This window comes from Malaclemys terrapin, chromosome 16 (assembly GCF_027887155.1).
Source record: "Malaclemys terrapin pileata isolate rMalTer1 chromosome 16, rMalTer1.hap1, whole genome shotgun sequence".
NCBI lineage: Eukaryota > Metazoa > Chordata > Testudines > Emydidae > Malaclemys > Malaclemys terrapin.
Window position 1 is genome coordinate 25,373,450 of NC_071520.1, and position 16,693 is coordinate 25,390,142.

General features: G+C 42.6%; 1 protein-coding gene across 4 annotated transcripts in view; it reads left to right on the forward strand.

The window, feature by feature from the left end:
• Window positions 1-4,029: 4,029 nt before the first annotated feature.
• The window catches only part of RILPL1 (Rab interacting lysosomal protein like 1), a 36,107-nt gene continuing 23,443 nt past the window's right edge, over window positions 4,030-16,693 (forward strand). For 2 of the 4 annotated variants that reach the window (XM_054006324.1, XM_054006323.1), the window contains exons 1-2: window positions 4,030-5,934; window positions 10,797-10,947. In XM_054006324.1, coding sequence (XP_053862299.1) covers window positions 5,635-5,934; window positions 10,797-10,947 — 451 coding nt within the window. In that variant the 5' untranslated portion in view covers window positions 4,030-5,634. The remainder of the gene's footprint in view (window positions 5,935-10,796; window positions 10,948-16,693) is intronic. The other 2 variants (XM_054006325.1, XM_054006322.1) reach the window with 2 other exon arrangements.

The following is a 16,693-nucleotide window of genomic DNA, read 5'->3' on the forward strand; positions in this document are numbered from 1 at the left end:
CTATGGTCAAATCAGAATCCAAGAATCAAAATGGAATGGCTGGAATGTCCAGTTGAAATGGGAGGCCTGGCATTATGAAACTTCAAGAGATACTATAAGGAAGCACAAATTAGGCAGGTACTGGAATGGCTCTCTAATACAGAGTCCATCATGGATACAGATGCAACAGACACTGACAAACCTAATCTCATTATATAATTATGTGCCAGCTGGATCGTATCCCATTATTCTGGCACCCAGAAAAGTGCACTTACTAATTGGGCATACATGAGGCATAAGACCAAACAAAAAGAGCAGATCTCAGTAATATCAACATTGCCAAAATAATTGTGTTTTCAAAGCCCAGCTGAATGATATGGGGCAAATATTACTATGATGAATGGAAGGATATATTTAGGGATGGACAACCCTTCCAACAAACAGATGTAGCTGATATATTACAAAAAGAAAAGTATGCACAATATGAGTTTATACAGATTGTTTATCTTTTATTTATTAAATACACTTTCAGATAAGAAAGGAACAAACAAAACTATCTGTATTTGAAACTTGTATATGTGGTCTTCAAATTTCAGCGATCAAGATTACTTCTAGAATGTATACTCTCATGACTATGTTTTAAATAACAAATCACACAAAGCTATTGTCATGGAGTGCAGACTAAATCTGAAACAACAGTAAAATAACAGAATGAGATAATGCAGATGATAAATATTGGCTCTAATACTAACCAAGTAGTGCAAATTCAGTACTTTTTAGTTTACACAATGTATATTTCTCCATCTCTATATAATAAAATACATAATATTGCCCCAGATATTTGAATGAAATGCAAAACAGCCAGACTCACTTTCACACACATGATATGCAGCTGTTGGATAGTAAAAAATAAAATTAGAAAACCATCTTGAAAGAAATAAAAACAAACAGAGATAGAACTTGAACAGGATTTAAAGACGTATTTTGGGAACTGGACTATTACAATGATTCAAACAAGGAATAAGGAATTTACTTCTATTCTTGCTCTTTATAGCAAAAAAAAAAATCTTAAATTTGTGGACACAGGCAACGATTGCTACTTTAGATCACTGGAAAAACTATTAACAGAATATCTTATAAAGGAAGGCTTAAATTATGTGAGAACAGTCCCAGACAAATTCTCAAAAAAACCCAGATAAAAGTAGTAGTATGCCTTGCACAGGAAAACAATTTAAATAATTCAATCATTGATATGCTTTGACAGAGAGACAATATTCTGAGGATAGTCAAGATGATTATATAGAGAGGATAATTGAATTACATCTCCTCCCCCTTCCTCCATTAGCTTTCCTTTGTATTTTCTTAAGACTTGCCTCCCTCCCCCAAAAAAATAAATTCATCTCCCCCCCAACAACAAAAAGTAATAGGAATGATTACACATATACATATGAACCATGCGAAGGTTGTGTTTAAGTAGGTTTGGGGGGACAGGAGGAAAATCTTAATGGTATAACATGATATGGTCAATATACAATGTTGCTTAAAATGTCAATTTTGTATGAAGATTTGGGTGTATCTGTGTCAAAACAATGTAATTGTAATTTGTTATTGTAAATTACTCAAAATATCAATACATAAAATATTTTCCCAAAACAAAACAACTGTTAGCAGTGCTTGTCTTACTAAAACAGTGTGATACTGGCAGTATGGGACATTTTGATTAAACATTCAGGTTGCTTATTGTGAGTCCCAAAACACAATGTATGGATGATGCTTCATAATAGACAAAATAAATGGAGCCAAACATTTAGAGATCTTCCACTTATTAGCAGAATAGCAGGGGAGGTGTTTTCAATCATATTTTACATGCTTTTATAGTAAGAGCTGAAATAGCTTTTCTAATTAAAAGCAGGGTACCTAAGATGAAGGTTCCAAAATGAATTGAAACTGATAGTTAATTTGAATTAGTCAAGAGCAAGAAACCAAAACAGTTAATCCACACATTTTATAAGTCACAAAATAACATTTTCTTCCCACTTTTCAGTAAAGGTAGGCATCCCTGTAGTAAGATCTCATATCACTAAGAATTTGTACAAAAAATACTATACTATCTTTACAAGTATGCTTATGAGTAAGGTTGCCAGGCATCCAGTTTTCAACAAGAACGCCCAGTTGAAAAGGGACCCTGGTGGCTCCAGTCAGCAGCAGGAGGAAGGCTCCCTGCCTGCCCTAGCTCCACGCAGATCCCAGAATCGGCTGCCAGGTCCTTGTGGCCCCTAGGCACATGGGCAGCCAGGGAAGCTCCACGCACTGCCCCTACTCCTAGTGTCAGCTCCACAGCTCCCATTGGCCGGGAACCGCAACCAATGCGAGCTGAGAGGGTAGCACCTGCGGGTGCAAGGGCAGTGCACGGAGCCTCTCTGGCCACCCATGAGCCTAGGGACTGCAGAGACTTGGCAGATGCTTCTTGGGAGCCGTGGTAAGTGCCACCGGGGCCCTGCATCCTAAACTCCCTCTCACACCCTGCCCCAGCCTGAAAACCCCTCCAGCATCCAAATTCCCTTCCAGAGTCCATACCCCCCCAATACCTGCCCAGAGCCCCCTCCTGCACCCCAAACCCCTCATCCCTGGCCCCAACCCAGAGCCTGAAATTCCAGCTGGAGTCCTCACCCCCCACGCACCCCAACCCTCTGCCCCAGCCTGGTGAAAGTGAGTGAGGGTGGGGCAGAGCAAGCGGTGGAGGGAGGAGTGATGGAGCGAGCAGGGCGTGGGGCCTCAAAGGGGCGGGGCAGGGGTATTTGGTTTTGTGCCATTACAAAGTTGCCAATCCTACTTATGAGGTATCAAATAATTAAAATGAAGTCACATAATGCATTTTGTGATGAGATAAGCCTTGATTTTTTCAGTTTGTTCACTAATGGTCTGATCCTGCCAATGCTTATGCACCTGCAGGATTAGGACCTAAGGGTCCAATCTTGCAGTATGCCAGACACCTTCAACTTCCATTGAAAGGGAACACCCAGCTCTTCACAGGATCAGGCCCCTGTCCCCTAAAGGCCTGATCAAAAGTCCATTGAAGTCAATAAAAAAACTCCCATTGGCTTCAATGGACTTTGGCCAGGCTCTAATTTATACTGTCTCGTCCAATCGTTAGGGTGAATTAGTGATGTTCGACCATACTTCCCTTTACAGCTATCTCCCTACAGCTGTATCTAGTCTTGGTTTTTGCTATCCTATCCAGTTTATTATTATTTTTCCCCCTCCACATTCGTATGTAAGGCTGGGCAATTTTTCATGATTGACTCTGTGGTCACGTGGATTATTTTTTCATCTTTATTTAATCCAGACAGGATATTCAGTTCACAGCACATTTGCTCCTCTGAGGTGCCCTGGTGTGGCCTTTCATGTATTCTCATTATACCCCCATAGCTTTTCATGCCCCCTTAGGCCATGTTTTCCATGAAGTAATGACTTTACTGTTATTCACTCTCATCCCTTCTCTCTTCTACACTGGAGCATTTTTGCCCCTAAAAAGTTTAACAAAAAGTATAAAAGTAAATTTTTACTGGATAACCTGGATGCTTTGTGACTAATGCTAAGCAGGGAAGTAGAGTGTTCAACCCAAATACATTTGGATTGTTTTCTTTGCCCGTAGAGCCACACAATTCAATGAACATGAATGTCTCCTGCTCCTGGCCAATATGGGGAAGTTAGTAATTTTACCACTTATGATGGAATGTAATGTGATACTGACAGCTGAAGTGAATCAGTTTCGCTGCATACACAGCCCAATGTTGCAATGCTTCTGTGCATTCAAAGCTCCCACTCACATCAATGGACATTTTGTGTGTATGAAAGAAATGCAGGAGCAGGTCCAAAATCACAGTATATAAGATATTATCAGTAAGTCACATCTTTATTAATTTATTCATTGTAACTTTCCCCCTTACTCCAATCCCATTGTTTGTTGCTCTCATTCATTGTCTAAAATTAGGGCCCTGATCTTGCAATGCATTTATTGGATTGCAGGATAAGGGTATAAACTAATCACTTCAGGGCAGAGAATGGGATGTTTTATTTATCTGCAAAGTATCTAATACACTTTTGTGTTCCATATAAATAATAAATAATATACATTTATCAGCATAAGCAAAAAAAAGTATTAAACTGCAATTAATACATATACATAGTTTAGTATATAAAAAAAACTATTTACATTAAATAAAAATTCTATTTCCAGAGCAGAGTCCAATTCTACAGACAGTTACTACCAATGTCAATGAGACTTCTTAGAACATTATGCCTGGTAGTGTTTGCAGGATCAGGCCCAAAGGTAAAAACAATGATCAGTTAAGCCAGCAAAATCAATTTATTCCAATATTAGGGCTCAAAACCTGCAATTGGATCTGTGCTAGTGGACCCTGTGCACCGGAGCAGACACACTGACTTCCATGTTTACAGGATGGGGCTCAAATGTTTTCTATCCTAGGTAATGCCACTAACTACAAAGTGACTTCTAATGATGGTAGTAACTTGTTTGTAGGATCAGGTCCTCTGTTATACCACTGCAAAACACTTTTAAAATTCATGTTTAAAAATGTTCTGTTCACTTAAGAAAGAATTCTCAAAACTTTCTCTGCCTCCTTTTTAAGGTGCTTTGAGATCCACTTATGAGAAAATGTATGAGCTAGATATGATTAATGAAATATTTAAATATTTTTAATTCAACGCAGATTTAAAAATCTCTTTGTTGTTTTTGTATCCTAAATAACATGCGATCACACTATAATTTAATACTAAATAATTATTTGTTACATCAGCATAATAAAACTGTATTACGTACTGTATCTTGATGTAGCTATTTTCTTTTTTTGCTGTACAGCGAACAATTGTGGCAACAGACAAACCTTGTAATTCAGATAAAATCAGACTTGCTGAGGTTGCACAACTGTTGAGGCGAGGGGCACATTAAATAAAGAATATGTAAATCTATACAATATTTAACCAGGAGAAATAATAGCGGAGAGATATCAAGCTAACAGTTTTAAGTGAACGTTTACTGTTGACATCACATTTCTCCAGCTTCTCCCCCCGGATCCAGACTTACACTTTACACAGACATGCTGTTTGATGCGCCACACTGATTTCCAGTGAGGCTGCCGTGTTTTGAGAGGCTGGCGTGGAGAGGTGTAAACACAAGATCGACCAGCAGGAAGACACTGGCGTGCCTCAAACACGCAGGAAGTATTTCCTAGTGCAAAAAAAAACAAAAAAGCAGTCTGGAGCATCACGTGCTCCCAAAATCTCGTTTCCCATCCCCAACTCCTGCTATCCCAACTTGGAAGGCAGCAGGCATGCGTGGTGTCCTCCTCCTCGCATGGTGACAGGCTCGTGTTATTGGCACCGAGCAGGGTGGAGAGGAGGAGGCAGGCAGGGAGGTGGGATTGGTGGGGGAGCTCTCTCGCTCTCGGCTGCCTTCAGCTGTTCCCATCCAAATGCCAGGCCAGCGCGCAGCCTGCAGCAGCCCCGTTTAACAGCGCAGCCCCGAGCAGAAGTTGGCGAGTTGCTGCTTGGGAAGGGCGGGCGGCTCCGGCGTTGGGGGGTGGCGGCTGCGGTCTATGAGGGACTCCCGGGCGCCGCAGGAACCGGCGAGCCATGGACGGGGGTGGGGGTGTCTCCTCCTCGGCCCTGGAGAAGAACGTGGCGGAGCTGACGGTCATGGACGTGTACGACATCGCCTCGCTGGTGGGGCAGGAGTTCGAGCGGGTCATTGACCAGCACGGCTGCGAGGCCATCGCCCGCCTCATGCCCAAGGTGGTGCGGGTGCTGGAGATCCTGGAGGTGCTGGTGAGCCGCAATCACATCAACCCCGAAATGGAGGAGCTGCGGCTGGAGCTGGATCGGCTCCGGCTGGAGAGGATGGACCGGATCGAGAAGGAGAAGAAGCACCAGAAGGTGGGGGATGGGGGGGGGTAGGGAAGAAAGGAGACGGGGGGGGGGCTCTTGTGCATTCACAACGGAAGGGGGGGGCGCAAGGCTAAACTTGTCCCGTCCGCTTTGCCGTGGGAAGTGCTAGGACTCCTCCGCAAACTCCTGGAGGGACCCACCGCCCGGCTCTGGGGTGGGGGTGGGGTGGGGGGCTGCCGCCCCCTAAATCCTGCCCCTTGCTGCCGCCCGAGGCTGGGACTTCCCGCCGCTGGCCCCGCGGCTCTGGCCCCGCCAGACTTTCTCCCCTCGGCGGATTCGAACACAAAGCCCGAGAGGAGCCGCCGGGCCGGGGGATGGGTGCGAGGCGCTGCAGGCCCCCGCCCGGGGAGCCCGAGGAAATGAGGATGGCGGTGGGAAGGGGCCCGGCTCTGAGTGACAGGGGCGGGGGTGTGCCAGATACAAACCGCTTCACCGAGGGACTTTTCTCCGGGGAGATTCCCCCGCCCATGTCCCCTTTCCCCCTGCTTAGCCCGGCTCGCCCCTGCAGGGGCTCGCCCCGCAGGCAGCGGCCCGCCCGGGAGCAGAGCTCTGTAACACTGGGAACAATGCACTGGGGAGGGGGGCGGGTAAATAGCCTCCTCCTTTGCCGGACAGGGAAAGACCCAGAGGTTGAAAGCCAGCGCCAGGGTCTGGCTCCCAGACTCGTGCTCAGTCCACTAGGGCGGCTCTGGGGCTGGCCACGACGGCCATCTATCAGTCCAGGAGGAGGAAACTGGACAGGGGGTGACTGTGGGGCCTATTTCTGTTCCCTCTCTGCAGTGTCCAGTGACTCCTCAGGGTGTGGCTACACTGCAGTTAGACCCCTGCAGTTCATGGGGCTTGGGCTGAGGGGCTGTTTAGTGGCGGTGTAGAAAGTCCAGCGGGAGCTTGGATCCTCCGGCCTTGCAGGGTTCTATAGCCCAGGCTCCACCCGGAGCCAGAACCTCGACGCTGCAATTAAACAGCCCCTTAGCTTGAGCCTGGCGACCCCAAGTCAGCTGGCACGGGCCAGCCACAGGTTTTTAATTGCAGAGTAGACATACCCTTAGACACCTGGAAGGAGCGGTGGGCGCTGTCTGGGCTCCTCTGTTCAGTTCCTCTTCTGGTTCCCTGATTTTCAACCGTTGACCTCACTTCCATCCCTGTTTTTCCTTCATTGTCCCACACACTCACTCGTAGCCTGCGCTTAGTGGTTCCTCGGGCTTGGCTGAGGGCACGGGCCTTTAATATTGGGTGGACCTAGACTCACCTCTTCCAGATCTGAAACTGATATGGCCTCTCTGAGGAGCAATGCAATATTTGGACTGAGCTGCTACCAACATAGTGCTCCCACTCCTGCTCACCTGGATGCCAGAGACAGACATCTTTTCTCAAACCCTATTACCCTAATGTGGCAGCAGGACAGCATGAGCGGCTTTGATTATTGTATTAGAAGTGATTGGGTTTATTTAGAAAACTGTCCAAATAACTGTGATTTGGATAAAAATTGCTTCTTTTAGCAAACTCACTCCCATGTCATCACTGGTGTCTTCTTGTACTATTGCTAGTTGCTGACACAGATACAAAATAAAGATATTTATAGAATTTCTCAAAGCTAACCCTACAAACTCAAGATATAGTTAAATACAAAACTTCCCCAAACCCCGCAAAGATATCAGGTAGAAATTTAGCTAAATATATTAAGCCCAGTGCTGGCCTAGAGACTTCTCACCTAACATTGTACAGATAGGAATTGTGTGCAATGGTGCCTTTAGAAGTGATGGAAGAAAAAAGTACTGGTAAATCCCTACAGAGTGATCTCGTCTCTTTTGATCTGCATAACGGAAACAAAACGGGCCGGAGCAGATTTTCTTCCCACTCCCCTTTCCTTGCCCTTCTAAGACCCCCTGATCTAGAGAACTATTTCTGAATGAGCAGGTAACTCATTCTCCAGCCCTCTTCAATCCTTGGACCCTCTGCTAGACTGGAACTATATCCCTTGACACCTAACTCTCATGGCATTTTTGTGAACTGAGCACCTGTCTGGTAAAAACTACTATGACTTGAGACCCACCGACTTATTTTATAGGGGCCATCAAACAGTGAGTAGGTGAAAATCACTTTTTCGCTATTAAAAGAAAATGCTATAGTGGGTAGCAGCATCAGAAACTTTAATATTAGTTGATACTCAGTGTGGACATTCCTAAAAGTCAGTGCATGTTTTTAAAGTTTCCCTTGACATGTGATGATCACATGTCATTCTAGGGGCTACAATATGTGGGATCTGGCAAAAAGTTTAAGCACAGATGTAAGTTTTTCCCATAGATATAAATATTTCAGGGTAGAGAGAATGGTAATACACCTTAATATCCATAACATGGGGATCAGTTTGTCATGCCCCTGCACTCCTCCAATAGTTCAGCCCCCCAACAGTGATCATTCCATCTCGGTCTAGTCTGTAAAGCACCAAGGATGCTCTTGGAAACTGTAAGTAACAACTACATGAGGCTAAATTTTGGACTAAAATGACTGTGTAATTGAGCCTGAAAGTGGATGGCAGTGTGGTTTCATAGGGAGATAGGACTAGGAGGGACCTCCTGGGTCATCAGATCCAATCCCCTGCTGTCTCTGGCATCCCCATCATAAAATCCCATCAGAAGTTTATCAAGTTTCTCCTTAAAATGATTTAGGTTGTTTGTCCCCAGAACTTCCAGTGGAAGGCTCTTTTAGAACCTCATTCTTCTTATGCTTAGAAACCTTCTTCTAATTTCCAGTCTAAATGTATTCATGGCCAGTTTATACCCAGGTGTTCTTGTGCCAACATAGTCTTCTAATTTTGTAAGAGAGTTTTTATTTAGATCTAGCATGAGGGGTGGAAGGATTTGATTGTTATTGATAAACATTGATTTCACTGCACACACAAACTGACCAAAAATATTTCCATCAATAATAATCAAAACTTATAGACAAGCAAAGTAAGGAAAATGCTTGTTGAGAACTTCATAGAGTGATTTAAGGATATTTACTTTGCATATTTTGACATGTGCTGTTGACAATTTGTATGTTAACAGTTATAAAACTAACTTTTTGAATCTCAAAGTCTACTGTTATGAAATAATTATTGTCTGAACTCTCCCTTAGGAGCCCCCCATAATTTCCCACAACTTTGAAAATTTAAAACTTAAGCATTTTTTTTAAACCCATAGTTTAGCACAACTGCAAACAATTTATAAACATTTAAAATAATTGCTTAAAAAGTTATATTATCCATCAAAATTATGTAAAATAAAATTAATTCTGCCAAGCCTCTCTATTTTGTATTATTTTCAGCAAAGTTAACTCTAGCCCTGTGTTAGAGCTGTGCTTTGATTTTGAAGTTACAACACGCTCCTGTAGAATTACACGCGGAAAAATCAGCAAGTAGCTCAGCCTAGGATTCCATGTTCTGAGCATGACTTTCTTGTTAATCACAGCACATACCTTAAAATGGAGCACAGATTGCCCAGTGAGAAATACTGATATTTGTGATGAAGCTTTCAAAATATAGATATAAATATGGTCTCCACTATTCCAGGAGGTCTTTATACTTAGTATCCTAATTTGACCTTTCCTGGAATTGGTAACAGCTGCTCTTGACACAAAGTGGCCTGAATAAAGGTAGTTGCTATTTTGAATAGTTTTGCTGTTCTCTGTATAGTTAACACTGCAAAATGTGATTACAGTATATTAGAATAAGAAAAAGGAAGCATAAGCTCATGGTTAAAACAGAACCCTGGGTAACAGGAGCTCTGGGTTCCAACATGAAAAAAAACCCTCCATATTCTACAGTAGCATACATGACAGGTTTCAGAGTAACAGCTGTGTTAGTCTGTATCCACAAAAAGAAGAACAGGAGTACTTGTGGCACCTTAGAGACTAACAAATTTATTAGAGCATAAGCTTTGAGTATTTTGATTCCTAAATACTCAAAAACCAGTGGGAGAACACTTTAACCTATCTGGTCATTCAGTGACAGACCTGCGGGTGGCTATATTACAACAGAAAAACTTCAAAAACAGACTCCAAAGAGAGACTGCAGAGCTGGAATTGATATGCAAACTAGTCACAATCAACTCCGGTTTGAATAAGGACTGGGAATGGCTGAGCCATTACAAACGTTGACTCTATCTCCCCTTGTAAGTATTCTCACACTTCTTATCAAACTGTCTGTACTGGGCTAGCTTGATTATCACTTCAAAAGTTTTTTTTCTCTTAATTAATTGGCCTCTCAGAGTTGGTAAGACAACTCCCACCTGTTTGTGCTCTCTGTATGTGTGTATATATATCTCCTCAATATATGTTCCATTCTATATGCATCCGAAGAAGTGGGCTGTAGCCCACGAAAGCTTATGCTCTAATAAATTTGTTAGTCTCTAAGGTGCCACAAGTACTCCTGTTCTTCTTTTTTTAGTAGCATACATGGCACCATCACTAATCTAAACTGTACTGTTATGGAACATTGTGATCTAAAAAAAAAAAAAAAAAAAATAGCATGTCCAACTCTGCCACTAACTGACCTCACAAGTGTTTGTGTTTATACTACTCTTTGAGTCTGCTGCCTTCGAACTCAGGGGATCTGGCCTCAATTCGTGCCTCTTATATGGACTACTGTTGTGACCTTGAGAAAGGCAACTGAGGCATGCAGAGATTATATGGCTATCTGTGAAAGGGGAGTAATCATTGAGGTCCTTGGCTAGAAGTTCAGAGTATTATTATAAAAGGATAGCTTTAGAGGACAATTGCTAGTGTATTCTGCAAATAGTTTTGGTCAAAGGCTATTGATTGTATATATTACAGCATTAACGTTATGTCATGATCCGGCTTTACTTTAGGAATTAGAACTGGTGGAGGATGTATGGAGAGGGGAAGCACAGGATCTTCTTACCCAAATTGCTCAGCTTCAGGAAGAGAACAAACAGCTGATGACAAACCTGTCGCACAAAGACATCAATTTCACAGAAGAGGAATTTCAGAAACACGAAGGCAAGTTTAACATTTGAAATTCAGTGATAGTATTTTTTTTTAAAGTCATCCCTGATCAAAGTGTCTTGATTGTACATTTCAGCTTGTTCCTGTAGATTGTTGCAGGTCTGTTTTATTGGGATACAAAAGCTGTGAATAAACTCTGGAAACAAAATAAAGACTGGAACAGAGTTATTCACTTGTATGGATGAGAAAATTTAAAAAAAGCAAAACCTAGTTTTCTTTTGTTTTTAACATAACATTTTTTGAGGATAGCAGCTTGTTAAGAATTTCCTTTAATGAAGTTTTTTTAAATATAGATAGATCTAACCACTTAATAATTGTATGCGTATGATAGTGTGGAAATATACAAATCAGCATTCACACTTGGGCATTTAATTCAGCATACTTGATTGTAAAGCAATTATTCAGGCTCCCTTCTGCTGAATTATCAGAATACCAATTAATCCACAACATGCAGCATTCAGGGGTGGGGGAATTAATATTTTGAAAAATCACCATGTGGTCTCAGATGTCTTGCCAGAATTTCAGAAACCATCTCAATAAAATGCACAAAGAGGGGGAAGTGGTTACAGGAAGGAATTAAACACTAATTCAGGCCTCATAATGAGTTTTATTTTGGGAGTGAGGCTAAATTTATAATCAGGACAGTCCGTAACCACCAAGGAGAGAGAGCCGTAACTTTAAGCACTTGCTTCATCTCAGTTCTCAAGTTCTAAGGCTAGTTGGGAGGTTTTGTCTCTCACAGTATTAAATGGGCAGAAATCTGATTATCTGATCACGGTCCTGAACCACAATCCAATACTGCAATTGGTTCTGTGTGGACAGATTCTGGCGCCCATCTGGAGCCATGCTGACTTCACTGGGTCTCTGCACAGGCACAGACATCCACCTGCAGGATCATAGCCTGTTAGTACAACTGCTCAGATCAAAGATCAGAGTAAACATTCTGCTCATTTAAAAATATTTTTTTAAAGTAACAGTACTTCATCTTGAGACCTTGTAAAGGCCAGGCACTTACTAGTGGCTAATGGCACTTAACCCTTTGCCTCCCCAATGCACCTGCTTCACCAGCATTGAATTCAGCCCTTAGGACTTGAGTACCATTGTACTTGATCTGCAGAAAAGTGTTAATGGCATATTACAAAAAAAGGATCTCTTACCCTCTCAAGATCACTGTTTCTTTAAAATAAATGCAGCTCTTCCAATGTAACAGGCTGTATTTGATCTAATTTTTGCAATTTCCTTAGAATTTAATGGACTATTGATTCCATGAAAAGTGTCAGAATATGAAATAAATAAAGATGAGTCATAGACTATAAAAAAAATGGAAAAAAAAACATGTCAATGGGTGACCCAGCTCAGTGCAGTTTATATGCTTGTATTTAAATACAGTAATAACTCTTGAATTTAGATAGCCAAGCAGGTGCCAGACATGCTTTTCAAGGTTATTTTTACTTTGTGTGGTAGAGACAGAAAAAACTGTATGAGAACACAAATACTCTAAGTGCCAACATCTCATTTATTTCAGTGAGAGCAGAATTTGACTCAAACTGATATAGATTAACAATGATCTTAACTGGGAATCCCTTATGTCTGACATGGGAGTTATTGATGCCTATTCCCACTAGAGAATTTTGCTTGTTAACAAATGGGACCAGGATTGAACTGCACATCATGTTAAAGTTTTAATTTGTTCTGGTAGGAAACACTGAAACAGACACTTGATTTTAAAGGCAACTGATTGACAGAGTAGAAAAAAAAAAATAACCAGACACACAGTGAGTTGCTAGATGCAGCTTTCCAAGTCCCAAAGCTCAGTTCATGTAGCTGTAATCAGGTTCTAATCTTTACACCCTAGCATGATGTAGTAGGCGTGATCATGTCTCCTAGTGGCTGGTCTCAGGGACTAACAGTCTGCTGCTTAATCAGCAGATAACTACAGAAGCCCTCTCTAGCTCAAGCGGCAGAGGCCTGTGGCTTTGGTGTTAAGAGCTCAGGTTCAATCCCTGGCAATGACTGTGGTATCTGAATGTACGTAGCCTCGGTTTACTACACTTGGAACTCCTGCACCCCACTGCATTCATATCCCTCCTGAAAACATAAATCTTCTGTGAGGTCTTTCAGTGATAATGAGGGCTTTTGGTTGGTCATATTGAGACCGCTGCCCAGTACGGGGTCACTGTTTCCTTGCACTCTTCTGGCTGCATCGGTCTTCTCTTGTCATATATCTAGATGGTAAGCTCTTTGCGGCAGGAACTGACTCTTTGCTTGGTGATTGCACAACCTGTAACACAGGGGTGTCCTGGCCCATGAGCGGATCTCATAGGTGCCACATGAATATCAATAATGGTTATTTGAAGTCACAGTCACTCATGGAAGGAGAGACTAAAAGTGTTAAAATTACATATTTATAGTAAATAAAATTGGCAAGAGTGACAGCTCACAGTACTGTCATCAAAATCTGCATTTCCTTTGCAATAACAATGGCTTAAAGCCACTTTATAGTAGTCCTGAACCCCTCTCCTGACAAGCAGGGTTCATCTCTGCAGCAGCTGTGAAGGGTGACAGGCAGGAGAGAGGCTGCCATCCCTTCTCCAATGCTGCTTTCCTAGTTCTGAGCCTGATTCTGCACCATGGAAGTCAATGGGATTTTTGCCAGGGATTTCAGTGTGAAGAGGATCAAACTCCCTCTCTCAGCAAAGGCAGCAGGAACTGCAGTGGGTCTCAACCTAGCTGTCTGAGCTCTGCTACCCTCCAAACCCAGAGAAATCACAGAATTTGATTCCCCACCCCTGGGACGACATGAGAAATGATGAGCCCTAATTCTGGGCATTCCTGATGCATCTCGGTCTCCCACACAGCTCAGGTTTTATACAGGCAGCTTTCAAGTTTCTCAGGGAAATTGGTTCAAGTTGTCGTCAACTGTCACAGCACCTGCAGAACTCCCATTGTCTCAGCATCATGGATATTCTAGGAAAATCACAGAATCTATGACAAATGCAGTATTAATAATAACCCACCCCCACGTACTGAGTGTATTTAAAGGAAATATTCAGCAGCAACAGAAAGGTAGACATGTGAACCTATGTATCATATATGTATAATAATGTTTAGTACTCTGCATCTCTATAGACTGGGGTCCTTTTGGAGCAAGGATTTCTGTACTTTGAATAAACACACCGTGAGTGCTCAAACAATTAAAGGGAAACCTAGTGAAATACTTCTCGTGGCCTTGTTCCATAAGGCAGCTCTTTTATCTTGAAGAATGGCCTGTAGCAACTCATCCTTAAAGTATGCAGGACAGAACAGCAGTAAGCGTGAGCCCCTGGTCTTTGGGAGTTTGAGCAGAGGCCTGCAAGAAGCAGAGCAAGGTTAATATGAAAATTGTGTGGCAGAAAACAGAATTCTAAGTAAATACAGCAGGATCTTGGGCTGCAGCTGCAATGTTAAAAATGTGACTCCTACTCATGAGACCAAATTAATACCTGGCATAACGCCAGTGACTGAACAGACCATATCCCTGGTGTAACCCCCACTGGTCCGAGGTCAGACCTTGGATCTGGCCCAGGGCACGTCAGAGAGGGCATACAGATATACTGCTCCGCTTATAGAGCAGCACAGATGCCATGACAGGAGGTCACACATCCTGCCAGCTCAGGTAAGATCAGCGTTGTGATGGGTACAATAAGCAGGAGATCTCAACAAACAAGAATCACAGAAACCTCTCAAGTATGTATTCTAAAGACACTTAGTTACTCTCCACTTCTCATCAGATCCTGAAATCAGACTGGGGTGGGGATTTGGTTTGGTTTGGTTCCCAGTTACTCAGACCAGTTTCAGGTAAGAGACAATCTACAGTCTTAAAGAAAGCATTACTGTGTCAAGTTAATTCTTCTGCTTAGAGATATGGCCTAAGGGCCAAATCCTGGAATGTGCAGAGCAACCTCAGCTCAGTCTAGTAAGGCAATAGGAGTTGTGGGCTGCCCCGGAGCTCACAGGATCAGAACCCACAATCACCAGGAAGGAGATGAGATTTTGCGTCTGCTTATCCTGGAACCTGTCCTATCCCATATTTGGATCTTTAATCTGACTTCAAGCATTGTATTGTAACATCAGACAACTCCTTCTTGGAGACTGTAGCCTGCACTTGCATGGAGACATCCTCAATGATCTCATAAGCCTTGTCCTACATCTTTAATTTCCATGATCCTTAATCCCTTTGATGAAAACTCAGACAGGGCCTGACCCTGCTCCCAAGGAAGTCAGTAGAATCAAGCCCTTATTCATCATTTTCCTAACAGGATAAGTCAAGAACCCTTAACCATGATCTAGACAGTTCCTATTAAAATCCTCTTGCAAATGTAGGGGCAAGCAGTATATTTAAATTAAGTATTTATATTGTGGGCTCTGTGCCCTGCTCTACAAATGCATCAGTAGACAGAGTCCCTAACCATAAACAGTCAAGATTTTTTTTAAACTGCTTGCTTTCTTACCATCCCATGGAACAATGCGTCAACCACACCAATCCAAAGGAAATTGCTGATGGGATGTGCTTAGGGAAACCATCTGGGTGTGCCATTTTAACATCTTGCCGATACACAATTCTGAATCATTCAGGGTTAATTATTTCACACTTAATGCACTCGTTGCATGTTTAAGAAAAATGTAGAGGAGTAAAATGATTGTGGAACAAAAACATCCCCACCCACCCTTGTCCTGGAAAAAAGCCCAGTGATCTGTGTAGACATCTGAAATCTTCCATATTCACCAAGAGTTAAAGAGGAAAACAAAAGAGGAGGGGGAAAGGAGCACCTGCTAGCTATGAATCTCAAATACTTTCCTCATGAATTAGGTATGGGAGAAACTTGCTTTTTAGAACAGCTAGTCCCTCTGTACTTTGAAGGAAAGTTTTTAAGGGCAGGTGTTTTAGGCCCTGATCTTGCAACTGGCTCCGTATGGGTGAGTCCCAGTGCCCACACAGAACACTACTGATATTTGCTAGCAGGCTATGAAGCATTATCCATAAAATGGAACTACTGTTGACAAGATACCTGTGTAAAAGCACACAGTGCTAAGCTATACTGGCTTGTTCACTTACTCATTTGTAATGGGGCTCTTGTTCCTTTGTAAAAGTTAGCAGGGGTGCATTGTAATACTATTCCTGTTTTACAAATCGGGAAACAGAAACACTGAGGTGTAGTGACTTGCCCAAGATCATACAGAGAGTCAGTAGCAGTACTGGGAATAGGATCACAGCATCCTAGCTCCCCAGGTGTGTGCTTCAACAGGAGAGTGCAGACGTAGTGAAAAGGAAACCAGTTGGTAGTCCAGGAGCCCATTTCTCTTCCCCGCAGGATACCAGTAACACCCACTGAAGTGAATAAGAATCATTGTTCTCCTGCAAAGCACTAGAGACTGGAGAGAGAGAGTGAGAATCAGGCCCCAGAAGTAGGACTAGCAGGTTTAAGCAGTTTATTGAGAAATAAAAGAAAAGAAATATAAGACAAATAAGCTCACCATGAACATGAGTCACTCCAAAGGCTTTATAGATCTTGACAGTAACACACCCTCTAAAACAACTTAATAGCTTTTCCTATTTACCACTCCTCCCTCCAATGCTCTAGTAGCAATTACCTTTCTTCTACTTTTGCATAACTCAGGTAGCTTCCTGACTTCCTTTGCCGTGGTAGAGGGGAACTGCTACTCTCCCCCTTGGCAGTCATGTGCTTTTGCACCTCATTAG